The sequence below is a fragment of the Papilio xuthus genome, unplaced genomic scaffold (genome assembly GCF_000836235.2).
Source record: "Papilio xuthus unplaced genomic scaffold, Pxut_1.1 DF824992.1, whole genome shotgun sequence".
Classification (NCBI taxonomy): domain Eukaryota; kingdom Metazoa; phylum Arthropoda; class Insecta; order Lepidoptera; family Papilionidae; genus Papilio; species Papilio xuthus.
Window position 1 is genome coordinate 1198806 of NW_013533657.1, and position 27593 is coordinate 1226398.

The 27593-nt window shown below is 32.3% G+C and overlaps 5 protein-coding genes across 10 annotated transcripts in view; 2 read left to right on the forward strand and 3 right to left on the reverse strand.

Annotated features, from left to right (window-relative positions):
* LOC106126890 (SH2 domain-containing protein 4B) overlaps positions 1 to 10787 on the reverse strand; it is a 41753-nt gene extending 30966 nt beyond the window's left edge. Inside the window, exon 1 of one of the 2 annotated variants that reach the window (XM_013324798.1) lies at positions 10695 to 10787. The gene's annotated coding sequence lies outside the window, so the exon portion shown is untranslated. Of the gene's footprint in view, positions 1 to 5745; positions 5784 to 10694 lie in introns of those variants that run through there. The other variant, XM_013324797.1, reaches the window with a different exon arrangement.
* A 625-nt stretch (positions 10788 to 11412) lies between these two features.
* LOC106126677 (glyoxylate reductase/hydroxypyruvate reductase) lies at positions 11413 to 13284 on the forward strand. The gene is made up of 3 exons (XM_013324448.1): positions 11413 to 11952; positions 12201 to 12462; positions 12581 to 13284. Exons 1-3 carry the CDS (start codon positions 11795 to 11797, stop codon positions 13211 to 13213), a joined length of 1053 nt encoding a protein of 350 aa, XP_013179902.1. The 5' UTR covers positions 11413 to 11794; the 3' UTR covers positions 13214 to 13284.
* Positions 13285 to 13542: 258 nt separating this feature from the next.
* Positions 13543 to 14886, reverse strand: bug (thioredoxin domain-containing protein bug). Of its 2 annotated transcripts, NM_001312141.1 has the most exon segments (3): positions 13601 to 13637; positions 13640 to 14452; positions 14723 to 14867. In NM_001312141.1, coding segments are annotated over 3 exon segments (864 nt in total). In that variant the 5' UTR covers positions 14769 to 14867; the 3' UTR covers positions 13601 to 13632.
* Positions 14887 to 16237: 1351 nt separating this feature from the next.
* Positions 16238 to 20707, forward strand: Scp1 (Sarcoplasmic calcium-binding protein 1). 2 transcript variants are annotated; one of them, XM_013324450.1, is made up of 4 exons: positions 16238 to 16382; positions 18142 to 18320; positions 18870 to 19103; positions 20557 to 20707. In XM_013324450.1, exons 1-4 carry the CDS (start codon positions 16331 to 16333, stop codon positions 20677 to 20679), a joined length of 588 nt encoding a protein of 195 aa, XP_013179904.1. In that variant the 5' UTR covers positions 16238 to 16330; the 3' UTR covers positions 20680 to 20707. The 2 variants fall into 2 exon arrangements, with proteins under 2 accessions (XP_013179904.1, XP_013179905.1); XM_013324451.1 differs by having other exon boundaries at positions 18142 to 18308.
* Positions 20708 to 23589: 2882 nt separating this feature from the next.
* The window catches only part of Npc1a (Niemann-Pick type C-1a), a 51416-nt gene continuing 47412 nt past the window's right edge, over positions 23590 to 27593 (reverse strand). For 2 of the 3 annotated variants that reach the window (XM_013324444.1, XM_013324446.1), the window contains one exon: positions 23590 to 24304. In XM_013324444.1, the coding sequence (XP_013179898.1) occupies positions 24186 to 24304 (119 nt within the window). In that variant the 3' untranslated portion in view covers positions 23590 to 24185. Of the gene's footprint in view, positions 24305 to 26733; positions 27035 to 27593 lie in introns of those variants that run through there. The other variant, XM_013324445.1, reaches the window with a different exon arrangement.

A 27593-nucleotide genomic window follows, 5' to 3' on the forward strand; every position in this document is an offset into this window, starting at 1 on the left:
AAAAAAGTATGGTTTTTGTTAGCATATGAACACTATTTTTTTATAAATACTGCTGGCTGCCGCCCGCGACAACGTCCGCGCGAAAAAAAATTTGTAGCCTATGTGGTCGTTCAGATTATGTTCTACATCTGTCCCATATTTCAGCGAGATCTATGGAGCCGTTGTGGAGATACCTTCTAACAAACATCCATCCATCTAAGAAGTAAGATTTGAAGATTTATTAATACGAATACTGAATACTAAAATAAATTAAAATCATATGTAAATGGAGAATAACTAATTTTGCGTGTTATAATTCTGATTGTATGGCTTCTGTTAATTGGTTTTAGTTGTGAACTAAGTTACTTTGGTACAAATCTTTATATTAAAACTATATACATACTAACTGTCGCCCGCGACTCCATCCGCGCTGAATTAAAAAAACATAATAAGTAGCCTATGTGTTCTTTCAGACTTTGTTCTACATCTATGCCAATTTTTTGCGAGAAGCGAAGGTATCTCAGGAACGGCTGGATGGAATTAGATGAAATTTACCATAGAGGTAGAGCATAGTCTGGAGGAACACATAGACATCTTTTTAAGTTTTTAATTCCGCGCGGACGGAGCCGCGGGCGACAGCTATTATGGAGTATATGTATGTTATTATTCCGGTTTTGGACGTAACCGAACGGCTATAGGAGTTTATCTTATATTAGTATTCACGTTGCCAACTTCCCGTTGTGTAGACGTTACATAAGTACGGGAAAGTGAACGCCATTTAAATTAATGAACTTAAAGTAAACTAAGGGTCGATACACATTCGATATTAATTTAGTTATTTAGCTGGGAATAAATTTTAATAAGAGAAAAGTCTAGTTCATGTTGGCTACTTGGAACTTATCTGACAAATAGTCGTGGTTGGCGTTTCAAAATCTTTGAACTGTGAAACGGAAACAATTTTCATAGAAAATATAATATTATGTGTCTGTTAATTTATTTGGTAGTCTATCTAGCACTTTACTTGGACATTGTAAAACAGCTCTAAGCAAGAACTTTAAATTACAATAATATTCTTAATTATTTTATTATTCATACTACATATGCTTGTAAAATTCTTCGTATTTCCAGAACTAATATATGGTTTAAATATAAACTGAGTACAGGCAAAAACAATTGTTTATTATTCAAAACACAATGTTTGTGTAAACCGACACATATTCCATATCCTGCCGTTCAATGATTCACGGAATATTCAATTTTATAGTTAACTTTTGTGGTCACTGAGGGCTCCCTTAGTATTGTCAAGAAGAAAATGTGCCAGTGTATTGAGGAAACACGGATAAAATTAACTGTCAATAATTGGCGCGGTTTTTATTTTCATGTGAAATCCGTGAGTTTCTGAGGTCGAAATCTCCGTTTAAAACACATTATCTCTATTTTGTCAAAGATAATGACGGGGATGACGACATATTTATACAAAGAATTTGGTATCAGAAACCCACGGTTCACTATGAAACTAAACCGCATTTCGTTGCGTAACTTTCGCAATTCATCGAGTTTAGGAATTCGGTGACAATGTGTCCGATAAGGTTGCGTAGCGAAGCAGCGTACCAACGAAACAGGCGACAATCGAACAAAGACAACCCAGGCAATACCGGCTTCGGTGAGAGAGCGGGACAGCGCCCATAAATGCCTTAACGGTAGGGTGACCATCCAACAATATCAGGACAAAATAAACATATTTCGCAGTTGCCTAAGAAACCTACCATTAAGCTAAGGCTATGAGGTTAATAAAATACGAACTACAGTTCGTACTAATTAAATAAACGATTAAAAGAATGATTGATGATCAGTCAAATAAATCTTACTAATATTATAAATGCGAATGTTTGGATGGATGGATGTTCGTTAGAAAGTATTTCCAGAATGGATACAAGGGTCTCGCTGAAATACGACATAGATGTAGAACATAGCCTGGAATTACACATAAGCTAATTAAGTTTTATTTTTTAATTCCACGCAAAAGAAGTCGAGTGCGACAGCTAGTCATTTAACAATCTGAAGATCTATCTAGTTACATTTCTATTAATTTTATAATATGAAGAGAAACAACCTTGACCAAAAAAATAATCTTGACAAGAAAGTTTATCCAAAGTGGTTCACACTTCAGGGTTACATATCCAAATGTTTGATGAAATAAACAATGGAATCACGTGATATTTTGTACTCTCATGTGATTATTGCTGTGTTTTCACTGTTGGAGTACTTGCATAAAATACGTCCCCACCGAGAGGCTCGGAGCCTACCCTAAGTTAAGGGTGATTAGGCCATAGTCAACCACGCTGGCCAAGTGCGGGTTGTTTGACTTCACACGTATCTTTGAATTTATTCTCAGATATGTGCAGGTTGCATCACGATGTTTTCCTTCACCGTAAGAACGTCGGATAAATGTACATATGTAAATCGGAAATCGAAAAACACATTGGTACATGGCGGGATTCGAACCCAGGACCTGCAGATTGCAAGTCAAGTGCTTGACCACTGAGCCACCGACGCTAAATATATATAATCTCATCCTACTTAATAAAAAAACAAATGAAAATTTAATAACAACGATCGGTAGACAATGATTGTATAATTCATATGTTTTTCAAGAAACTATTATCTTATTTTACTTGTAAGGAAAAGATTTTTTTATTTTTTTGACATAAGACGATTTTTATAATATGCTTAGTTGTAAGCATAACTATGAGTGTAAAAGACTTGTCTTTGGATAAGTCTTTACAGTTATTGTCCACCATTAAACAAATAGCCCTGCTATTACCGGATATTGGTACCATGGGTTTCCGAGACCAAAATCTCCTTTCAAAACATATTGTTATATCTGTTTTGCCAAAGATAGATTTTCCCTATAGGATATATTTTATCCAGATTTTTGGTCAGAATACCTTATTCTTTGTTAAGAGTTAAAGAAGCAAGCAACTAATGGATCTTGAATATTTAGTAACAAAGAGATGTCAGTCGCAGATCGCAGATTAATCTTAAAAAAAAAACAATATATCAACTTTCACTATCTTATCAGTCACCTGTCTCAGTTTGTAAGTCATGGCTAATGTTCTCAATTCGTTGTTTTTAAACTGATAAATTTTGCACGATTTTACTTCAGAATAAGGATTTAAACTTTTTAATTTTTTTTTTAACAATTCATTTTTTGACGAATACAATAATATAAGATAGAAAGTACATACGTATATTTTATCACAATAATATACATGTTTTAACAAGACTATCCCAAATTCCTACCATATAAAGGTTACCCTAGCATTACTAAATAAACTAACGCAGGCAATCTTTGTCTCACTAAAGGCAATTCATTTTAAACCCTATTGCTCCGGTATAGAGATTAAAATCCATTATACGATACTACAATTGCGCTAATATTTACCTCGGAGCTGTTCACGAAGAATTTTACCCTTGAACCTAAAACAATGTTCTTATTGAATTTGAAAGTACTCTTGAGAACATATTTGAGTGTGTATATAGCATTATTTAACGCTATATGCTTATTAAATGGTTTTGAACTATATTACTACTATGGTAAACATTCTTTATATAGAAGTGTTTCAAGGTCAATAGCGAATTGAACCTTAAACATAATAGTCGAATGAAATGCATTCACACGAGGGCAAAGCATTAGACAGAGCAGAGGGGTTGGACAAAGTGTATTCGCTCCGAAGAGATTCCATAACGAAGAACTGATAAAACTGACAATAACTTTTGATAAGTCACGTGATTGTCGCGCGTAATATACGGAACGCCGTTTAATTAAATGCGTTCTAACAATAACTGCCTTTTTGTGAAAGTTCGGAATTGTCTTCAAATCATCTTAACATATTGTTGTTTCAAATCTCAAGTCAGTCCGAATAACATTCTTATATCTTATCACTTATCAACAATCAGACTTATATCGCGTGTTCACAAGAAATACTCTGTTAAATCGTACTCATAATTAGATAAAACCGGGTATTTACTGCAATTTGGTGGATTATGACACATTGTTTACTAATATTGTTATCAAAATAATAAAAATAGTTACTAAAAACACACTTCCAAAATGAGGTGGATTAGTGTGACAATCAGAAACACAAAATATCCAGGACTCGTATGAATTTCCTTTCTCTTTGATTCTATAGAAATCTAATAGAAACGTATGCAGTTTAACTTTGTTTATAAAACCTTGAACAAAATAGTCTACGATATCTTATTACAAACGCAGTTCATTTCCTACTTATTTAATGCGTCAAATACATTTATTAACAAAGAAACTGTAAATAGAATTAGTTATAAAATCATATAAATACCTTTGTTATATTTTAATATTTAATCGTTTTATTAAGACAAAATAATATAAATCTGTAAACAACGTGATGCAGTCTACCGAAATTACGACTTACGTTAATTTATACGGTATTAGCTGGTTCCCGAGACTCTGTCCGCGCGGGAAAAAAAATAGTTTGTAGCCTGTGTTCTTCCAGATTACGTTCTACATCTATACAAAATTTCATTGAGATCCGTTGACCCGTTCCGGTGGTACGTACTAACAAACATCCATCCATCCATCTATACTTTCGCATTATTTTATTAGTAAGATTATTTTTAACACAAGTACGGTTTAATGAATATTCAGGTATGTGTTATTGTTCGTGGTATTTTTTGTCCTTTTTTCAAATATATTTCCATCTCGCTCATTTTTCTTAAAGCGACTGCGATAACAATTTCTTTCTTAGATCATCAAAATTGACACTTGAGGACTATCAAATGTAAGGGAAATCGTATCACTTCCTTCATACATTTCATACATACAAAATACCTTAAAATGCGTAAATAATAAATTAACTATGTTGTTCACGTTAACAGTTTGTTATAATGTTACATAATTGAGATGTAACATGCTTGGATTAAATGTTACATGTTACAATTTGTATTTGATACATGCAGACACGTGACCTGAATATAATTGGACATTTTCAACACCGCGTTACTTTATGCCGATAAAAATATGTTACAGTTTCGCAACGTCAGGTATGCGAAAACTAAAATTGTTGCAAGTTGTAACGTTGTGTGACTTAAGACCTCTCAGGTCGGAAATTCGAAACCAATTCAGCATTATGGCTATTAAACAATCTTATTCTGATTAAATTATTATTAAATGTATATTTTATACGTCGCTAAGGGATGAAATAACATTTCACGGTTTTCGTAATAACCACGTAAAAATTGACGCTAAAATTCGATTTTATAAAGGTCAATCGCCAACTAAAATGGAATCAAGCTTCAAACTTTCCTAAAATCTTAGATCAGCCGATAACTTATCTTATGAAATTCAATTCATAAAGCACAATAACATCATGGTCTCAGTAATATTGAACAAAACTGTAAATGAAACTAAAATATTAGAAATTAATCAAATTACTTAAGAGAACACAAATAGTGTAACAAAACTGACGCTCATTTAGGAAAACAAATAAATGTACACTTGTAAATTGAGACAATTTTACAAGTGGATAGTTTCTGTCTTTAAAATATTAGCTTTTTATTTCCTAACTTTGTTTTGTTAAAAATAAATGATGAAATATATTTTTTTGTTCTTTGCATATTCTTAGTCTGAAAAACTATGTTTCTATTTACAAAAAGCAATTGTACCAACATCGTGCAAAGTTTTGTTTTGGTAACAAATCAAAAAAGGAAAGTTTAAAGTATACTCACAATTCTTAACTTCTGTTTAATAAACAATAAACTTGTACAGTGTTCTCTTCACAAAACTTTAAAACACAAAAGCACACACTGATACACTTCTTATTGTTTTATTTCCTCAATATTATGAAAGCGTATTTATAAATCTAACAATTCCGTTGAATTTAAATTTACAAAATACGAGCACATGCGACGCGACTGCGCGCTCTTCGGCGACTGACAGCGAATGACGTTGACGCATTCGTTCAGAAACGAGAAAACGCTTCCTTTGCTTTGCGGCGACATTGTTCCATTCTCAACGCAAATAAAGATAACTTTTGTATAGATTACACATTTGATGTAATCAGTAAATGCGCTTAATGCTGTAATACTGTAGAAAATAATCACTGCAGGTAAAGTAAATTGTCGAGAGTTACGACCCAATAACTTCCTATATGACACGGATCCGGGTACAATTTGTAGACGAGTCAAAACCAATCAAATCAATTCCTATTAAATCTTAAATCCATTTATAAGAATTGAAATTTGTTTTATAATACTAATATTATAAATGCGAATGTAAATAAAACTGTCTATATATAAGTTAGAAAGTTAATTGTGTCAGTTATTTGGCGATGCATTAACCTAACTCGCTATGGCATTCATGGCCTAAATATCTCGAAGAGATAGGGTAACATTTGTTTCTGTCCAACCAATTACATAAATAAAAATACTTATATACAGATTAACATTATAAATTTTAACTACGATAATATCAGACGGTAACGGAATAATAAAAATTAATAAATGTCGACGGTAAACATTAGTAAAATATTGCAGAATGAGACCGTTACGCTTCCGCCCATTCGTGGTATATCGCGAATTTGTAACACACTGACAGATGTGTACACAGGCCTGCTATAATTTCTCTCATAAAGAACTGTATAACATCAGTTATCGTCTAACATGCAACTTTTAAAATATACTTACTTTTTACACGAATGTTATTAACGAATAGATAAATTACCTCATTTTTTCTCATTAGTAAAATGTTTATATTAGTCATCTTACTAATATTATAAATACGAAAGTTTGGGTGGATGAATGGATATTTGAGGTTATCTCCAAGTCGACTGCATAGATCTCGTTGAAATTTGGCATATATGTAGAACACAGGCAGGAAGAAATCATAGGCTACTGATTAAGTTTTCTTTTAATTACGTGCGGACGGAGTCGCGGGCGACAACTAGTACTTTATACAATGGATATCTTTGATTTCCGGGTCGCAAAATCTTAAACTTAGAATAATTTTAAAGAGAAAGAAAGAACGGAATGGAATATTTTATATCAGCTATATTTAGTGAATTTTCAGTTGCTCTTATTTAAATTATGATCGATTGATCTAGATCAGGTCGTGTTTAACATTTAGTCCATAAATCATAAGCTGGATGACCTATACATGTAAACAAATCTCCTAAAAAATCTCTCTGATTTATATATTACTACAGAAATTCTCTATAAGAGTTAAGAGATAATATTTATGGACTAGATAACAAATTCAAAGACTATTTATTCATGTATATTTATAACCATTTATTAAGTCGCTATTGCAAAATTACAGTGTTTCTGATTATACCATCATTACGTAATTTTTATAAAATAAAAGGAAGACTAACAGCAGCAGGTTTTTTTTAATCTGTGCCAAAAAACAGCGCATCAAATTGCACAGGTGTTTAATTACGTACAGTCTGCGTCGGAAATGTTTTCACATGGACGGTATTTAAAATCACTACGGTAAGTTAGACCATTAAGAATTATGTTTCAATTAGTAAAAATATTTAAATTTATTATTAATTAAAATTAATAGTCAAGTTAATTTTGAGATGAAACGCTATGTTAGTTACATATAGACCATAATCTGGAAGAATACATAGGCATAATTGTGTTTTATTTTTAATACCGCGCGGCCGGAATCGCGGGCGATAGCTAGTAAAGTATAAATTGAATAAAAAAGGTTAGCAAAATGTTTATTTTACATTTGAACACATGTGACGTTGACTGTACTTTAACAATGGTTCCAGATAAAATAACAACGTAGATTTTGTGCAGCCTTTGCAAGTTAGTTACGTAATATGTTATTTAATATTTAATACAAATTAAAATCTAAGGGCCTAGCACGAAAATGTGACTTAATTGAAATTAATTTCTATGTTTTTTCTTGTTTAATAGAATCTCTATTAAAGAATTTGTTTTACAAAGACTCTATACCTAGCCAGCATGTACAAAGTACACAATTGAAGAAATGAGACATCAAGTCATTGGTAGGTGGCATGTGACTGTCGTTCGCAACCACAATAAAATAAATTGGACTGCCAGTTAAAATACAATATGATTGAAATCACGAGTATCCATTTGTGAACATTAACCACCATTTTGTTTTTAAACGTCATCAACAAAGTCACGCTTTAGTTTTTTTTTTTGGCGTGTTATGAGAGAAGCATACCGCACTGAGCCACCATGGCTACCTAACCTAGGCTAAGTCACTTGTGACTAGTGACTTGGTATAAACTGAAAACTCTGTCTAGATAAATATAATCGAGGGAATTCCTATTTCGATTGAAATATAACAATAAGACAAACAAACAACAAACAAAAAGAATAAGTTACAATAGCAAAAATGTCGTAACCATTATGTCTATAATCGGAATGCTTTTTCGCCAATGTCACCACAGACAATTGACATTGACAAAACTGTTGTCTATGGTTGAAATGGGTCAGACAAGGCGCCGATGATCAAACCATTGTTTGGATAATAATAAGTTATTGTATAATTTCGTAAGATCTTTGACGCATCTAGTGTTGAAGCCGAGGGATGACCCTAGATTTGTTCGTTCTCTAATACAACATTTTTAATATCCATCCTGTGTCATTCGTCATATTCATTTGCAAACAACGAAAAACCAATAAAAACCTTGGTAGAGACCTTCTAAAGAAGGGATATACGCGCTGTTGCGTTTATAAAAACCTTATCTGTACATTTAAATGTTAATAATCTCTATTCTTAAAGCAATAAAATCTAAAATCCTTTGCCGATCAGTATTTATATTTTTGGTTATTGTCATTATTATAACAAAAATCACATATAATTGCATATAATTTAGATGTTTTATCCAGATGAAAATGTTCTTTGTGTCTATTTAGCAAAGGAAATCTATTATAGTCCGTCCGCAATAATAATCCAGAAGCTTGTGATTGATTGTGGTTCATGACAGTAGTGGAATGGCGGGATTCGAATAGCGTATTCGAATTAGTACCCTTATGCCTAACGTAACCATAAAGCTATCGGTGCTTCAAAAAATAAACTGTATCTATGGTCTATGATAAGGGCATATCAGTAGTTCATACGATACGCACTATTTTTCTCATTATACAATTATATCTAGTCCAGGTAACAGTCCGGTTAACCGTCCGGACACCGTTAATGCCAATAAGCTCAGCCGTCAGAGTGTAACGAAACGGATAATCGATACGTGAGAACCGGACTAGTCGGATTTTATATCTATTACACTATAAACAACGTTCGATTATTGAAATAATTAAAAATACAACTTACTACCGTGATTTCAAACAAACAAGTAATGACATTAACCGTGGGTTTCTGAGAATAAATGTCTTAAATAAAATAAAAATGTTTAAAACATATTGTTATCTCTGTTTTGTCAAAGATAATGACAGAGATGACGATATGTTTTTTAGAGAGATTTTTATGTCACAAACCAACGGTTACTGTGGTAAACTCATTTGAATATGTATTATTAGTTTCTATTCAGTTTAATTTACCTTTGTAATTATTTCACGATATAAAACTTTTTTGAAAAAAAATGTATTAGTAATGACAACCCTAAACGAAGAAAAAATTAAAAAGTAAAGTGCGTTCAGTTTTTGCTCGCGGACATAATTAATCTGGCATTTCCCGCGCACCGCGCACTCTTGTCGCGTTGGTAAATAAAATCGACGTACTTTCGTGTGCGAATCTTCTAATTACTAAATAGAAAGTAGCTTCGTTATATCGAGCAATACATACTGTAAAGACGGCTTGTTATTTTCGTACGTTGTCATCTTTCACACGTGAAATTCCTATTAATTTTACATTTAATTAAAAGAGTCATAGACAACTCTTTAATGTTTTGTTAAACAGTAAAAACATTAACAAATAACTTTTTGTATTGGTCACTAATAAAAATATTCTTAATAACTTTTTTATTTTTCTTTTCTCTCTTGGCTTTCACACGAAGTGCATTTACCCAATGGATCCATTTTTATACAGTTAATGGCAAGTAAGTTGTCGTTAAAACCGTTTTATTTTCTAATTTTGAAAACTTAACCAAAACTTTTTAATAAAAGCGACTTGTTTTCGGTTATTACGAAAAAGGAAAAGCGACAAAGTATTGCCAGGATGGAAGTAAATAGTTATCAGTTGTATGAGTTACGCTCAGTGCCTATTTTATTACGAAATTTTGTGAAAATGTAAGGCAAAAAAAATTGCAAATTATATAACTAGAGAAAAAATATATAATAAAAATATATTATGTAGAAACGAGAACTTAATAATTATGTTTTCAGAAGCGATGAAATTTTGTAGAATTTGTTAATTAAGTAAAATACAAATAGTTAAGCCCATTGAATAGATATAAATTTAAATATATATATTGCAGAAAAAAGGTTAATTATATCCTTCCTTTGGGTGATATAAACAATGATACAATAAAATGAAATTAATATTACTCAATATATTGTAAGTTCAAGGAACTTTCACGCATTGCTTGGTCATAAGTTTTATTAATTAATTGAGGACTTAAAATTTAGTCCTGACTAGTATCTAGAATAGAAATCAGACTAGTAGATGAACTGACAACTTATGAATTATCAACGCAAAGTTCATAAGAGGAATTATATTAAATTATAATAAAAAAAATCGTTACCACTGTAATGTAAGAATGTTACTACTTCCATGACGATAATTAAAAAGTATAACATGTATTGAGAAATAGATATAACGAGATGAAAGTAACAACGCATATAATGAATTCCGCACGAGAACTGCCGCCGACGGGATATCTCGACTTTGGAATGAAAGTCTCGCATAAAACTAATCTTGTTAATTAATTTTCGTGGCGAAAATAATTACTCGGCCGGTTTATTGCAGGCGCGGTAAAACTGCGATTCGTAACTACGAATTAACGTCAATTGTAGGAATAATAAGATTCGGTCGCGTGTTTACTTAATTAGTTCTGCACACCGCAATAATCCATTTGATTTAATGCCATATTTGGAAATATCAGTTCAAACACACGTGCAAATAGATGCATAATTTTACGCAAACAAGATATATTAAGTTGTTTTACTACTGTTACTCTTATTGTAGTTGATTGTAATTATTACTCTAATTTACTAATATTATACATCTAATTATGTTCATTTTCGCCGTAGCAGTGCGAGTCCTTTTTGTAACAATCCTTATTACTATAATAGAACTATAATAGAACGTAACGCATTAGTGATTCGTATGAAAATATTAATATTGCAAACAATGTTCATAATTTATAATAATAATTAAAGTAAATGCCAAAATGCATCGAGATTAATAGATTTTGGCTGCAAGGTCCAAGCTTCTTTCTTGTTTATGTTTTTCTTAAAAACTCCAATTCACAGCTGTCAAAATGGCTTTGACACATGCATCACGCGGGAAGTGTTATGAAAGTTCAAGGTTAACGAAAAATTCATGAATATTACTTGATAACCATTTCACCTTTAGTAGTAAGTGTTATCTTAAAATTATGTCCGGCCGTATGTCATTCCTAAAGTCGAGTAAAGGAAAAATTATCCTCGCCACTGTGTTTGCTTTGCATCTTGCCATTTACGTTGCGAAGCCATCATATTTCAGGGACACGAGTGAAAAAAAATCTATTGAAGCACCGCCGAAGTACTTGCCATAGATCAGAATGACCTTTTGCAAGACTTGGTACGGAAATTGACAACTGTCAAAAAAGTAATAAAATCGATACATAAAAACTATCCATTCATGAGGTATAAAGGCGTGTTGTCAGCGATTGCGCCGTACTTAACCAGTAGAGGTGCTTCGAAGAACTTCGTCAGAACCATGAGTAGTTCCGGAAAATACCAAGTTTACGTCACTCGCTCAGATATGCCACAAGGTGGCATAGAATTACTCAAGAAACAGTAAGTTTTTACAACATTCTTCATCTAAATTATTTCCAAGAATATATTAAACACATCTGCGACCTCCTTGTTCCTCTTCAACAAATATAAGGTTATGTCCAGTATAAGCAAAAAATTGCAAACTTGTTAGATTGGTCATAAAAACAACTATTTTATTTCAGTTTGCTTCCTGTATATGTTTAAAATAATTATGTTACAGCAATGAAATTGTAAAATCATAAAATTTACTTACATTTTACAATTTTCAGGTGTGACTTAAAAGTTTGGGAACAAGCATCACCATGTCCAAGACAAGAGTTATTGAAACATGTAGCTGGTGCAAACGGAATCTATTGTTCACTTACTGACAAGATAGATAAGGAACTGTTAGATGCAGCAGGACCTGGACTAAAGGTTGTGGCCACAATATCTGTGGGTCATGACCATATTGATGTGCAGGAATGTAAGAAACGAGGCATCCGGATTGGCTATACCCCAAATGTCTTGACAGATGCTACTGCAGAACTTACGGTAATTTTAATTCAATCACTTCAAGTAATACATTTTTCAAATCTACAAAAATCTAACAAAGCAAAAAATCTCCGAAAATATTGGATGCTATAAATTGTAATCTATAATTTTTTTTTAGTTGGCACTCCTCTTATCCACATCAAGACGTTTACCAGAAGCACAAAATGAAGCAAGAACAGGTGGCTGGGTGTCCTGGGCTCCAACATGGATGACAGGACCTGGACTTGCTGGCGCCACTGTTGGAATAGTTGGATTCGGCAGAATAGGCCAAGCAGTTGCTAGAAGAGTGAAATCTTTTAATACAGCTAAAATTTTATACTTCAACCGTAGTGAGAGACCTGAGGCCAAAGAAGTTGGCGCAATGAAAGTAACATTCGATGAATTACTTGCTCAAAGTGACTTTGTCATATGTTGCTGTGCATTAGTACCTGAAACTAAGGAAATATTCAATAAAACAGCATTTGCGAAGATGAAGAAAACTGCAATTTTCGTTAACACAAGTAGAGGTGGGACTGTAGACCAGGGTGCATTGATAGAGGCTTTACAAAATAATACTATTCGTGCAGCTGGCTTGGATGTGACTACACCTGAACCTCTGCCACTAGATAGTCCATTATTTAAGCTAAAGAATTGTATTGTCCTACCTCATATAGGCAGTGCTTCAATCGAAGCTAGGAACACAATGAGTGAACTAACAGCTCAAAATATACTGGCTGCTCTAAATGAGACTAAGATGCCAGCTGAACTTTAATATGTATAAAACTATATTTGGCTTGTATAAAGTGTAAATGTAATAGAAAATATATATTTATTATCAGCCAAGTTTTACATTATTTACCGCAAATGTATTTCAATGTAACCAAGGATACTAATTGATAGAGTTGAAAATTAAATTTGCACATATCTCACTAATATTATAAAGCGAATGTTTGGACGGATGGATGTTTGTAGGTTACTTAAGAAAGGCTGAATAATTGCTGCTGAAATTTTGGTGTATATGTAGAACTTAGTCTAGAAGAATACATAGTCTACTAAGTAAGTTTTCTTTTAATTCCGAGCAGGTGACAGCAAGTAGGTCATAAAATGAACACATTATGATGTATCATAATTTATTAAATCTTAAACTTATTTTAGTACATATCACACTGTCAGTCTGACTAGTCATTATGCTCATGTTGAGCCTCAGATTCTCTCCAGTTGTTCTGAACCATCTCAACTATCATGTTCCACCATTTTGACTGCATAAAGTAGTATATTGAACACACTATTATGAACAACCAAGACAGCACTAAGAAATAATCTGTATCTTTTTCTACAACACTAGAAACTGGACCTTGGAAGTCTTTAGAGGTCACCAAGAGTTCTAAAGGATACTGTCCAGTTATAGCATGGACAAATTTACTGAATGACTGAATGTTATATTCTGTTCCATTAAATTTACCAACCGGTCTACCATTATGGAACATTTTAAGAGTTGGAACACCGACAATGCCATATTGTGCATTAATTCCATGATATTTTAAAGCATCCAAAGCCACCATCTTTATATTAGGATAAGCCCTGGCTAAAGCATTGAAATACGGAGCAGCATGAGCACTAAATGGACAAGCCCTGGCATAAAACAACACTAAAACACAATCAGCTTCTGTATCACGACTAGTTACATCCGGTTTTACTTGCAATAACTTAGCCAAGTGTGTTCCATTTATAATTTCAACCTCTATTTCCTCTGTCCCTTCATATACAATCTCTTTGCATTTAACAAGTTTCCGAGTCTCATTTGCTATGCTTGTTCTGTTTTCTGCCGTGACATTTGCTGATGTTACATGGTTGTAGAGGTTTGTTAATGTTTTGTTAACATCGGACACAACATTTGAGAGTAAAGACTCTGATTCATCAACATTTGGAATATCTGGTTCCTCTTCAATCTCTATTGTTTCATCAATTGTTTCTTCCTCAACATCAAACTGGTAGGTTATTATTGGCAAACCTTAAATTAAAATAAAAAATAAGTGGACAGTACATAGTAACAGTAAAAATGTTTCCTTTACAATGTTGAACACTTGTGAAACTAAACAATGCAGTGAAACACATGTTTTAAAGGTATTTAGATAATTTAGAAGTCCATTTAATATATGTTTGGACTTTGATCAATTCTGTAAGCGCATTTTAATTTAATGAATAGTGTATTTCAACACTTCAAATCAAATAAAATAATTATTATTTCAGAACATATATATAAATCAATGATAATACGTACAGATTACAAGTATCAGTGTAAACAATAGCCTATTTCTTCGAGTCATATTTTTTAATATAAAATATTAAACTTCTAATAATAGTGCTCACAAACCACAAATTACTTAAAATTATAATTTTTGATTTAAAAATTCAAAAATCCAAGTTGACTATCATCTGTCAATGTCAAGCTATCAAGGACGAAAGTAACTTTTTGAAAAATCATTTAACGGCTCTGGATTCTAAGCTTTTTGGCCAATCACGTGCAAAATCAAAAAGACTTCCAAATGTTACAGACAAATTACAGTTGAACGAAGGGACACAAGCTCCGTAACTATAATAATACAGATACAGTTTTAATTTATTCGTTTTATGGTAACTAAAACAGATCCTACGTCTAAACTTTCCTAGAGGTTCCTGTAATGATCATTTAACGCCTCCGAGTGCGTTTGCGCGTGTGCGCAGATTACAAGAAAACATATTATGCTATGGTCATTGTATAATATGCGATTCGTTGTTCGTTTGCCCCTTCTATTACAAAAAAAAAAAAACATTTTTATAGGAAATGTTTTCAGAAGCGCAAATATGCAATAGCAAAGTTTCGCAAATAAATCTGCTAGTTGCGTACCACAGGGGCAATCCTTGACTCGGAAAAAAAAGTATTTGTGATCCTTCGCAAGGAAAGACGCGGATATACTTTTTTAATATTTTGGTAAATTATTGAAATTGAAATTGAATGAAAAAACAAGAATTCACGCTCGTAACCTGAAGACATAAGGAAACACTAAGATTTATTGAGTGATAATCTTCGTAAAACCGAAAATGGCGTCAAGATCTCACATTTTTACATAATTTCGCCTTGTAGAAAATTCCTTCGACAACGATAACCGGGACAATTCTGAGATGCCGAAAATTATGTGTCTCACACATTAATTTACCTACACAAAAACTAAATCGATGATACTGGTACAGCAGATATATTTAACCGCGGTGTCGTCAGATTACGTTCTACGTGTGTTCGCGAATGCGCCTCACTCTCACTTCGCCGCATTGTCTTATTTCGTGGCAATGGCAAAGCGGCGCGGGCGATTTAGTGATGTACTGCTATATCATATAAAAATATCGATAATCGTATATTTTAATAGATCAAATTAAAAAATATTGAATGTATTACGTCTGGCGATTTCAAATATAATCAGACAAAGGTATTCTTCTTAATTGCTAAAACAGGTACAGTCAGCACGCGTCATCATACTTCTTATATTATATATATATATATTCTTATATTATATATATATATATATATTGATTACTAAGGATTGCAAAAAAACATTTGTTCATTGCATTCTTATCTAGCAGACTTTGGTAATTCTTTTGTTGGGTTTTCTGCACCGTTGAACATGCAACTTGAGACAGAAATACAATTTAAACGTCGATTTTAAAATAAATCCAAAGTCGAATATCTCGAATTTTATCGATATTTTAAAGTTTATAAATATCGATATACTTCCGCTCTTTATCGAGCAGTTGCCGCGCAAACATCGGCGCGTTTCGCCGGTCAGTCGACAGATACCTATTTTAAATAACTAATTATTGACACAAACTTATTGGTGGTAAATTAATAATCAGAATGGCTTCTTCGTGGGATAACCGTGTTGCTTTTGTTGTTAGATATTTATATGGTGAGTATTTTAATATGTGTTTCTCGCTTATTCAAATATACTCCTGATTATTTCTAAAATTTGTTTTTTATATACGAAATTGTATCGAAAATAATTCGCGTAAACCTCGCTCTAAATAGACAAATAAAGGTGTATTTATTAAACGTGTATAAATATATTTTTGGATATACTAAAAATTTAAACAGCCTTCCTAGGAATGGAATCTGCGACATCTAGATATGAGGCACAAACACAAAGTTTTCGTGTCTTTTTCGTCAGTCTTTCGATAGTTAGCTGTTTAAATTAAATTTGTATATCTACGAAATGTTTTTTATCACATCGTAAATTCATTTTCGTATTTTAATTAACAAAATCTTTTGGAAAACCTACGGGTATTCAATTCTGTTCCCCCAAAAAGTATGTATGGTGTTTATTACACTGGTACTCGTGCCAGGTAATGGCCAATGACTTATTAATGTTGATTTTATTTCAATTGGCAACATTCTGAGGTTGATACACAGTTCAAAAATGTACACTACCATTTTTTCCGTTTTATCAGGACTTCAAAGGGTACAAACAAGCAAATGATTATTTGGCTGGCAATAAAACGTACAGATGTTAAATATTTGCTCTCGAAATAAATTTAAGAATGATGCGTTTGTCTGTTGCGTCAGCGTTGCAGTATCCACATATCTGATAATTCATCTGCATTTTATTAACTCAACAAACCCACGTCAACTATAAATATATTAAATTCACTGATCATTTGATTACACGTGCTATTAAAACGTGGGATGGATTTATGTATTTCAACAAAATTCCACGCTTACTATTTATTTTCCGACGTGGAATCATGTTAAACGTATTTTAACCGTCATGCCATAGAATAAGCTTTTGAAAACATTTTAAAAGTATTAAAGATTTCGCTTTTATATTAGTAATATAGTTTATTTAAGTGGTTAATTTTAAAGCTATTGATGGGCACTAATCTTCTGTCCAAATTCAAAGTAAGCAGAGAATACGGACGCCACTTCCACACTCATAAATCTTGCCTTAGCTTTATCTTAACATTATAAATACTGTTGTGTGTATGGATGAATATTTGTTGTAAGGTATCACCAAAACGAATGCATGGATCTTGCTGAATTTGTAGTTGTCGAACATAGTCTGGAAGAACCCATAGACTACAAAGTTTTTTTTTAAATAGCGCGTAGACGGAGTTACGGGCGTCAATTAGTAATTTATATTTTGGCATAGGGATAATGAGCTATCATTGTGTATTGTTCACGCTCCGCGGCCAAATCACGTTGAGGTTACAATGCTATTACCGAGATGCCAGATATAGAATGTACTTGACCTATGCTGTTGACTGATATTGACATTTGTTAGTACAACCTAAGTATTGATTCTTCTTGCGTGTGGTAAGCAGAAAACAGCAGTACGGCAACCATAATGCGTTTCTTCGTTATTATAATCTCCTATACTAAAACTATTTACATTAATAATTCCATCAAGCACTATTATGTACTACATCTCTTTGTTCATGTTTCCCGCGCTTTTCTTTATTTTACATCTCTCTTTTTATATAATTAAAAAGACAAAGGTTCCTTGGCCATTATGCCACTCTTTGGCAGAATGTTTCATTTTGTAGTCAACAGTGGATGGTGATAAGATAAATAGGGCGATGTCGGGGGATAGTTTGATTTGAAGGATGGAAACTTGGTGCGACCTTACGTAAGTGGAACAAGGACATATAGATGATGATGATGGTGTGTTCCAGATATCGACTGCAACGGATATTTGGATGCACACGACTTTCACTGTCTGGCGTTGAGGTCGTGTGTTCTGGAGGGGCGCGGGGAATGCAGCGGCGCACGGCTTCAGCGTTACCGGCACATTATGCTCAGCCTTTGGGAAGAGATCGCGCAGCTTGCGGACTTCGACAAGGTGCCAGACTATGTCGGTTATCACATCCCACATACTCTACTGCAGTGTACGCAACGCAACGCATGAAAGGGGATACAAGATTTTTATTAGATTTATATCAAAGAATAGCTATTCGTAGACCTGTTGGTTTGTATGGTTAGTTACGAAGGACGTAACTCTTGGTAGAAATTGTCTTTGGTAAAGTTTTTTGAGTCAAGCCAATTATTAACTGGCTAGCTTGTATCCCTTACGTAGATAGGCCTGCAAACGTGAATGTACTCGTAGATGCATTGTTGGTGTACGCTAGATGCATGTAGATGGTGGGTATATAGCAACACATTATTCCTTAGTCAAAACACGCACACACACAAAATACCCACGACAAGATAATACACTCTCCAATAAAGAATATTTTATATTTTACAAATTAAAAAAAAATGCTGCATGTTTTATTTATTAAACAATAATTTAGTAGTTGCTTTTAGTTTTAGCGCTTTAAAAACACGCTGCAGCCAACGCGCACGCTTTTGCTTGAAATGTCATCTCGTCCGCCATCTTTGTTTGACAGTTTATTTTTTCTAGGATGGTATAATAACAGTGGACGAGTTCAAACAGGCAGTTATGAACTGTTGTGTAGGCAGAAAGTATGAAGACTTCCCACAGGCTATGAAGGCGTTTATAGAATCCAATTTCAGAATGATAGATTTGAACAGTGACGGTGTTTTGGCTTTAGAAGAATACAGATACGATTGTGTACAGAGGATGGTGCTTGAAGATATAAAGATAATTGATGAAGCGTTCTATTCCTTATTAAATGTAAGTTATTATTTTATTAATAACGATTATTATGTTTATTTATAGTGATAGAGTAATTAATGGAGTGAATATAAGATGGTAGCCTGAAATATGTCTAATAGTTAAGTATTAAAATCATATTTCAATTTCAATCATATTATTTAAGAGTGGTACAACCCGCTTTAACATCTTCGCACGAATTGGCCAGGTTCGCCCGGTAAAATACCACGACCACACAGAAAACAGGCGTGAAGTGGAAGCTATTCCGCGTTTCGTCTGAAGAGTGTGCGTTCCGGAGGCCTAATTTAGTCCTCTTTCCCTTCCCACCCTTTTCTCATAAGGAAAGGGTGGGAAGTGGAAGTGTACTTTCCGGATGAGACGATGCATGGAAAGGGAAAATATTTTTTTTTTATTTCTGTGCATCCTCTCCTCCGTCGATTAAAGGTAGGCAACGCATATACAATTGCGTATGTCTATGGGTAACGGTCACTACGCTACTTCAGTGATTTCAGGTGGCCGCTCGCTCGTTTGACACCTTATGATATAAAAAAAAATATATTAATTTCAATGTAAAAATCTAAAATTAATGAAATACTTATTCCCTGTGATGTTGGAAGTTTTGTTTGTTTGTTGCTATTTTTAAATTAATATTGATATAAAGCTGCATTTTATTTATTTACTAATGAATTCTATCTATCTCCGCTGGCGCATCGACCTAAAGTGGGTCTTGGCCTCCGACACAAGAGATCGCCAAAGTCGCCTGTCTTGCGCCTTCTCCTGCCACTCCATCGCTTGTAATTATGAATTACTGGAAGAAATTCTTCATGAAGCAAAACGTAAATAAGCGTATAGTTTCTGCAATTTTGATGATTAATTTTGGCAAAATATCAGATAGATTTATGTCACGGTAATTAGACCGTGTAATGATCGTTTTCAATTAAAATCTGAGCCAGTTTATATTGCGTCTAGACAACCAGAAGTTTGACTATTAATATCTTGTTGCTAAATCAATTTGATTAGTTTTGAATGACAAAATTATGTTCGAAGAACCATTTTGCTACTGTTATTGCTACAATTTTAAAGATTTGTTTTGTTTTAAAATAAGAATTTTCAGAAATAGCTAAGATATAAAGGTATTTCTCATCATTGCGAATAGCGTAGTCGAAATTATGCAACAAGATGAATGATCTTGTTATAAGAGCTTTCCCTTGGCAAGCCGCCAACTGGTGCGCGGATCAAGCTACGCTGGACGTGTGTGCTGGGGAACACGCCCGCTCTATTTTCATCCAACATTCAACATATCATAATATTTTTATACACAATGTTTTGTATCTAATCACATATATTAGGAGCTTCTTATATAATATTTAAATTAACATCATTGTATACAGGTGGTTGCCAGGCGGGACCACTGTAGGTGCAAATCAAAGGTGGGCAGTTAAAGATTGGTTAAAACTATACTACCATGTTTCAGGATGACGACCGTAGAAGAGGAGGAATTACCCTGTCGCGGTATCAGGAATTATTTGCCCAGTTCCTTGGCGATCAGAGTGAGGATTGTCCGGCGAAGCATTTGTTCGGACCTCTTGATCTATAGCCAACTATATCCGTGTGTGAATGCGGTGATAAAACTTTCTTCGGAGTCTACTTATTTAATCTATAAATCTTTGGTGCGACAGAATTTTCGGTTAAGCAATCATTTCTTTTACGAAATCCAGTATTTAGTGTAATAAAGACCTTTCCTGATGTCCCTCTTGGTTGTAACATTTTTTTATTGTCAATCACAACCTTTAAATGTCATTTATCGTAATGTGCAAATGTCATTAAGACTTAAATATAGTCTGTAAGAATGTATTCTTTGATTATCGATATTTAATCTGTGGTACAGATTTAAAATTACGATAATATATCTGTTATAAATTAAAATTATTTTCTGTACGTTGGAATTATATTTGTTGTAAAATTCTTGTTACGTTCATTTATTTAAACACACAATATATCATTTTATTTATTTATTTAAAACACAATTACACAGAATTTATTGAAATTACTATAAACACTTTATATACAGAGTAAATAGCAAATATACAAATTACTATTTAATATAAAACGTCAAAGTGGTTAGTAGGTATATAAACTTATATGTACGGTTACAGGATTGACAGATATTTAGTTAAAGTGAACAATGGTTACGATTGATTGTAATTTAAAACCGTAACATATTTAACCGGAAACTATATTTGATTAAATATTCTTTGACATTTTCTTTTTTTTTTAATTTTATGGCCTGGTAACATAGACCATATCTTATTTGGAAAATGTTCGTTACTTTGGATTCACTTCACTTGAATTCGTCGTTTAAGTTTGACAGTTTCAAGATGGCCGCCTTCAAAGATCATGTTACTGATATAATAGTTATGCTATATTTATACTTAAATTTCTTTTACAGTATACTACGTTATTCCCTCTACATAATTAAACATTTAATACAAAACGTGGTTAATATACAGTACATTATCTAAAAATAGTTCTTGTTTAAAGTGTAGTCAGACATTAAATGCATAGAAAAGTTTGCCAAATCGTACAAAGCTAATATTTAAAAGTTTAGTTTGGTACATTTGCACGTGTAATTACGCTAACTGTAGAACTCCAATGACGTGACAATTGTTATCCCTTTCATATCCTTTGAGAACAACAGAGACAACAATATCTATAGATCGATAAAGACAACTGAACCAGAAGGCATAAGTCAAATTAAATTGTGACAGCATACTAGCGCCCCTCTGTCAACGTCAAATGTCACAAGATCAAGTTCGTTTTGTAGTCTTTTTTTTTCTTTTATGTCATTCTATGTTAAAATAGGTTTTATATATTCTCTCACCGGTGCAAATAACGTATATGAAACGGTGTATTTTCCTATTCAAAATGTAGAAACTATAACCGCGAAATTCAAAATGTCATCAAACATAACTAAATGTGCAACTTGTACCAAACATGTTTTGTTTTTCAAAAATATGTTAATATATTCCAAGTAAAAACTCAAAACTGAATACTTGTTACTACAATTATATAGTTTTTAATATGAAAAGCTACGTTAAAAAAAATCTAGAAAAAAATCTACACAATTCTACCAATTTTTTTTTCGTGATTAGCATAAATTGACATTTAAAAGGCCGTGCCTAAAATAACAAACGATATAATCAGGTTAATCATATAAAATTTCTAAACATTTTACTGTTTTCACCTAAGTTATCTTGTTTACAAGATTCTTTTACATACATACATTTTTTCGGTAACAAAGAAATCTTCAAATATTGAAATTTATTTAAAAAAAGCAAAATAAGCCATTTTTTCATAACCTTGTTATTTAACATCGATAAATTCTTCACTACAAAGCATAACCTTTTAAATCACAAACCTTGGGTTTCTGAGACGAAAATCCCCATTTGAAACATATTTTGTCAAAAATGAAAGACAGGAATGATATGTTTTATACAGAGATTTTTTGTCTCAGCAACCCACAGTTAATGGTTAACATTTCATAAAGATGTTAAAAGTATAGAAGAAAAAAAATTGGTCCACTTGAAGTCGAATATTGTAGTACCATTTATGTAAAAACAATGTCCAATAAAAAACTACCATAGACAATGAAAAATCTAAAAAAAAACACAAAAGCGAAAGTACATCTCTATTATAATAGTATTCTTAAAATTTTTCTACAAGCCTCAAATATACAATTACAGTTCCTACAATGATTTATACTAGAAATTATTTATTTTTAAATTCACAGCGTACTAATATTTCCAGCGAGACAAGATAAATAATTTAACATAAAAATATTATCTGAAAGGAAATTAAAACTTTTTCCTTATTAAAAAAAATAACAAAGTATTTTTCTTTTTTAAAAAAATAATCTATACAGCTCTAACAATGAAGCGTTTGCCATCAATTTTGTATTAAAAAAATAAAAAAAAACATGTGGAAAGTAACATACGATACCAACAAATTTCTACAAAATATATTTCAAGATTAAAAAACTGATTTGGTATTTTTATCTCACCTCGCTGCATTACATAATATCGAAATCACGATATTTCTTTTTCTGTTATATATTTATCACAAATAATTTAAGTAATTTAATTAATAAACTCTTAGGTTCATATGAATAACAATACATTTAAATTTTGTTGCTAATATTCTATACAAATAAAAAAGTCAGCCCACAGCCAAGTCATTGACATTTAAATGGGGCAATTTTGTAATTCGATTGATGATGTTTGATACTTTTTAAATTTAATAAATCATATTATTTTATTAAGGTATTAATTTAATTTACCTGATTAAAAATAATTCCATTAAATTAAATCAGGTTAATATAATAATGCAACTAGTTCGAGACAGTTTAAAAATAGCATCTAGTAATATCATAAAAATATTATAAAATAATTATCAAAGACTATAAATAATAGTGTCTTTGGTCTAATAAAAAATACGGAAGACAAAAACTTATTTAACTGTTTTTTTGCTGACAAAAGATTAAAACCAGTTTTTTTTTCTTAAGCTTTAACGTTATATGTTTGAATTGGGATGAACAGATTAGTTACTACGATAAACTACACTACACAGTAACAGTCCACTGCGTTGCTGCCAATATCACATTGTCCACTTGTATTTAGTTTCCTCTGTGTTCACTAGATGTCGCGATTCGCAATCATTTTGTCACCTCAATATATTAATACAATTTAATTTCTTAGTCATTTAAATAACGTACCTTAGGTATAACAAAGCTATTTTTTCGTAACTTTTATTCGTGTTCCATAGTTAAGTTACTCGTATAATTTCGTTGTCCTTAAAGTACAACTTATTACGTTAAATTTTAATTTACAACATTATAAATAATTTTATATCCAATATACGTCATTAAAAGCATTTTAATGCTAGTTTTAATAATCGAATTTATATATATTTATCATTAACAATTACAAAGATAAATGGAGTGTTCACATTTGACAAACTCCTTTGCAAGTATCAAGATGTGCTACTCGTTTCTTGTTTCGACAATGTGGTTGCGAATCGCGTCGTTCGGGCTTACGATAGATGGCATTACATCTCGTTGGTGAGGGGCTCCGAGCTGGAGGCGTGGGGCTCCGGCTGGTTGTCTAGACTGCCGTAGGCGCGGCCGCGTCCTGACACCCGCCAGCGTCCCCGACGACGGGTTATGCCTACGAACAACCAACGTACGTATAGCAATAACATAATTCATACTACGACCCTCAACTACACGATTAGGGAGATTCTTATAACGCAGACGCATTTCGAAATTTTACTACTTTCGGTGAACCTTCTGCTGCTATATTTCATCTTTCATTCGTGTTATTTCACGTTTATTTCCCGCCATCTCACACCCCCACCGGCGTTCCCGTAGAGACCAGGGCATCGTGCATCTTGTATCTCTTATATGGCGTGTAATATACTTTTGTAGCAATTTTAAAATACAATTTACTACAGACTATGTTATTATTTTATAAACATAAATAGTTCAAATTCGATTTACGCATGCAACATACGAAGCAATGAAAACTACGAAAGCAATGTTACAATGCATCTAAATTTAAAAACAAAAGCAGACTAAACTTTTTTTTCAACTAGTCAAAATAATATAAACTGTATTACTGTGTTTGTTCTAAAATAGGTATTATTAATGCTAGTCCTATTTACTTAAACAGGTATTTTACTAAGATAAAATGATATATATAAGTATTTTACAGTGAAGTAATAAATATTATCGTTATCTATAAGTGTTACCTTGTACTATCATTAACATGTTTGTATATCACTTTCAGGAAATAATCGATATCACTGGCTTTAGCATTTGTATGCGCGTGCGCAGTGCAATATATTTTTATCTACACATATGTTAATATGGGAATCAAAACTACATAACGAACACATATTCAAATCATTATGTATTGTTTATTAAATTAACCGTGGATTTCTGAGTTAAAAATCTTCATATAAAACATATCGTTATCCCTGTCATTATCTTTGATAAAACAGAGATAATAATTCGCTTTAAACAGAGATTTAGGTCTTAGAAACCCACAGTTAGATGTAACAATCGTTCCAAAATGTATTTTGGACAAATAATTGTAGCTAAAATTTATTATTTTTAGGTTGGCAACACAAAACATTTGCCAAATGTTAACCATACTGCTCCTACCTCTCTGAATTCTCAACCACATATGACGTATAAGAACTGTCAAATTATAAAATGATAAATTTAGTCTATTATAATAACAACTCTATTGTAAATGGACCAATAAAAGCTTCGACCAACATTTTGAGAAGCTTACGCTATACAATTGCATTAAGTTTTCGATAAAAAAAGTCGGTTATTTAAAAAACCACATTGTGAGTAGGTTCCTGTCTTACTGACCACTGATTACTTGAGTCATGGGATTCCGTAGCCAGTGGTGTACTATTTTTTTTTTTAGTTTTAAATAGAGAATCGATTTTGAAACATTCAGACAGTCGATAGAATTATTCTGTTAGTTCAAATGCGTCATAAAACTAAGTGGTTATGAGATAAGGCTATGGTTTTTATTCACAATGTCCGTAATAACGATTGTGTCCACTCTAGAAATTGTGTGTTGCTGTAGTGTTGGGTTAAAATATATTTTTTTTTACCGTTAGTTTTGACTAGTCATTTTCAAGTCACTTTGACATTGGTTCCCATTGTTGACATTTTCTTATTTATGTGCCATGATGTGTTACCTTTTTTACCGTAGGGTACTAAGATCAAAATACCCGTTTAAAACATATTGTTATCTCTGTTTTGTCAAAGATAATGACAGGGATGACGATATGTTTTAGAGATTTTATTCTCAAGAACGGTTAGTCATGTTCAATTTTTCTAATTTATAATTACGTCTTATAATGCAGATTAAAAAGCATTTTTACTCGTGATTATTTAGTTTTTTTTTCTTAAAATTAAAATACATACCTTTGAAATTAAGTTTTTTTCAGCTAAATAAGTGATTTTGATGACTTTAAAGTGATAACTTCTCCGGGAAGCTAATTATTTTACAAATAAGTTTACGCTTGAGTTTGGTTATTTTTCTTTATGACTAAAAATAATTACTGTGCCAGTTTTATCATACCTAAGTCCTTTAGTGAAAATATCGCAGAAATTAAAATCAACGGTCTAATTATTTCCAAAATTACAATTTTTACAGAATTGTGATCAGTGGAGTTTATTAAAACAGGAAAAATGGTCATAAAATGGCTATATGTATTGCTATCATGTGATTTTATAATATTTGCAAAGCTTTTAAAATGATATTCTAATAATTGTATTCTGCCTTACAAATGCTGTTTGTTTTAAATAAATAATATTTCTTACGTTGTTTTGACTTGCGCACAGAAGCTCCTTTATGATCCAAAGAGAAGAAGAAAATACAAATTTAGTAAAAACTTATTTACTATCAAACCGCAATTGGCATTACGTACATTGGACCTTTGTACTTAAGAATAAAAAAAACAACTGTCAAACAGCGAGTGCTAATTAAAAATGGCGGTTTTTATGGCAGGCATGCAAACTGCCAACAAATAATGCCATGCAGTTGCTAAAACTAAAAATAAAACAAAAATAATTGGTCGAAAGAAAAATATTTTATTTCTATTACAAATACGCCATAAGCTATTACAAATATACCACTTTGGATAAGATCCCACAGAGTAAGTACTAACTTTAAGTAATGGAGATTCCTTGGTGTTGAAAAACCATATTAAATACATAAATCTCTATTATAAAAAAACTCCTAAAATCACTAGGAACATGGGGAGGCTTGCAGCACAATGCCCCCTAAGAATTAAACTAAAAGAAACCGAATATTACCCCTACAATAAATAATTTGTTCCTTTATTTAATCCCATGGCCTTTACAGGTGTACCTGTAATACACAACTCAATTGTTTTACAAAATCAACAGAATGGGAGAAAGAGATAGACATAGAGTCAGTGTTACCAACACCACAATTTAGTTATACTGGAAGATATCCCATTGTTAGTTAGAAAATAAATAAATTAAAACATGTGCGACATCTAGATACAGCCCATCCGCCATCGCGACTTAGAATGCTCGAAATAAAAAAAATAATACTGAAATTTGTCTAAAAAAAATGAATTTAGCAATAATTAATTTATCACATTGCAAATTAATTTCGATATATCGAAAATATTATGTCTTTTTTATATTCATTAAAGACATATTTATCATATTGAAATTATTCGAGATAAAAATAAATTACTAATTTTATCTATATAATCTCAAAAAAAATAAAAATTATATGCTTTTTATATAATCTGTATAACGATGGAATAAATATAAACACGGCTAAACAGTCACGTATATACGTCCGGTGGCGGCACAGACTAGTTTCGAGCACATCGGGGGCCGTTCATCAGAATGTGTGGCATTGGTATTATTTCACGGACGCGGCCCTCAGCTCA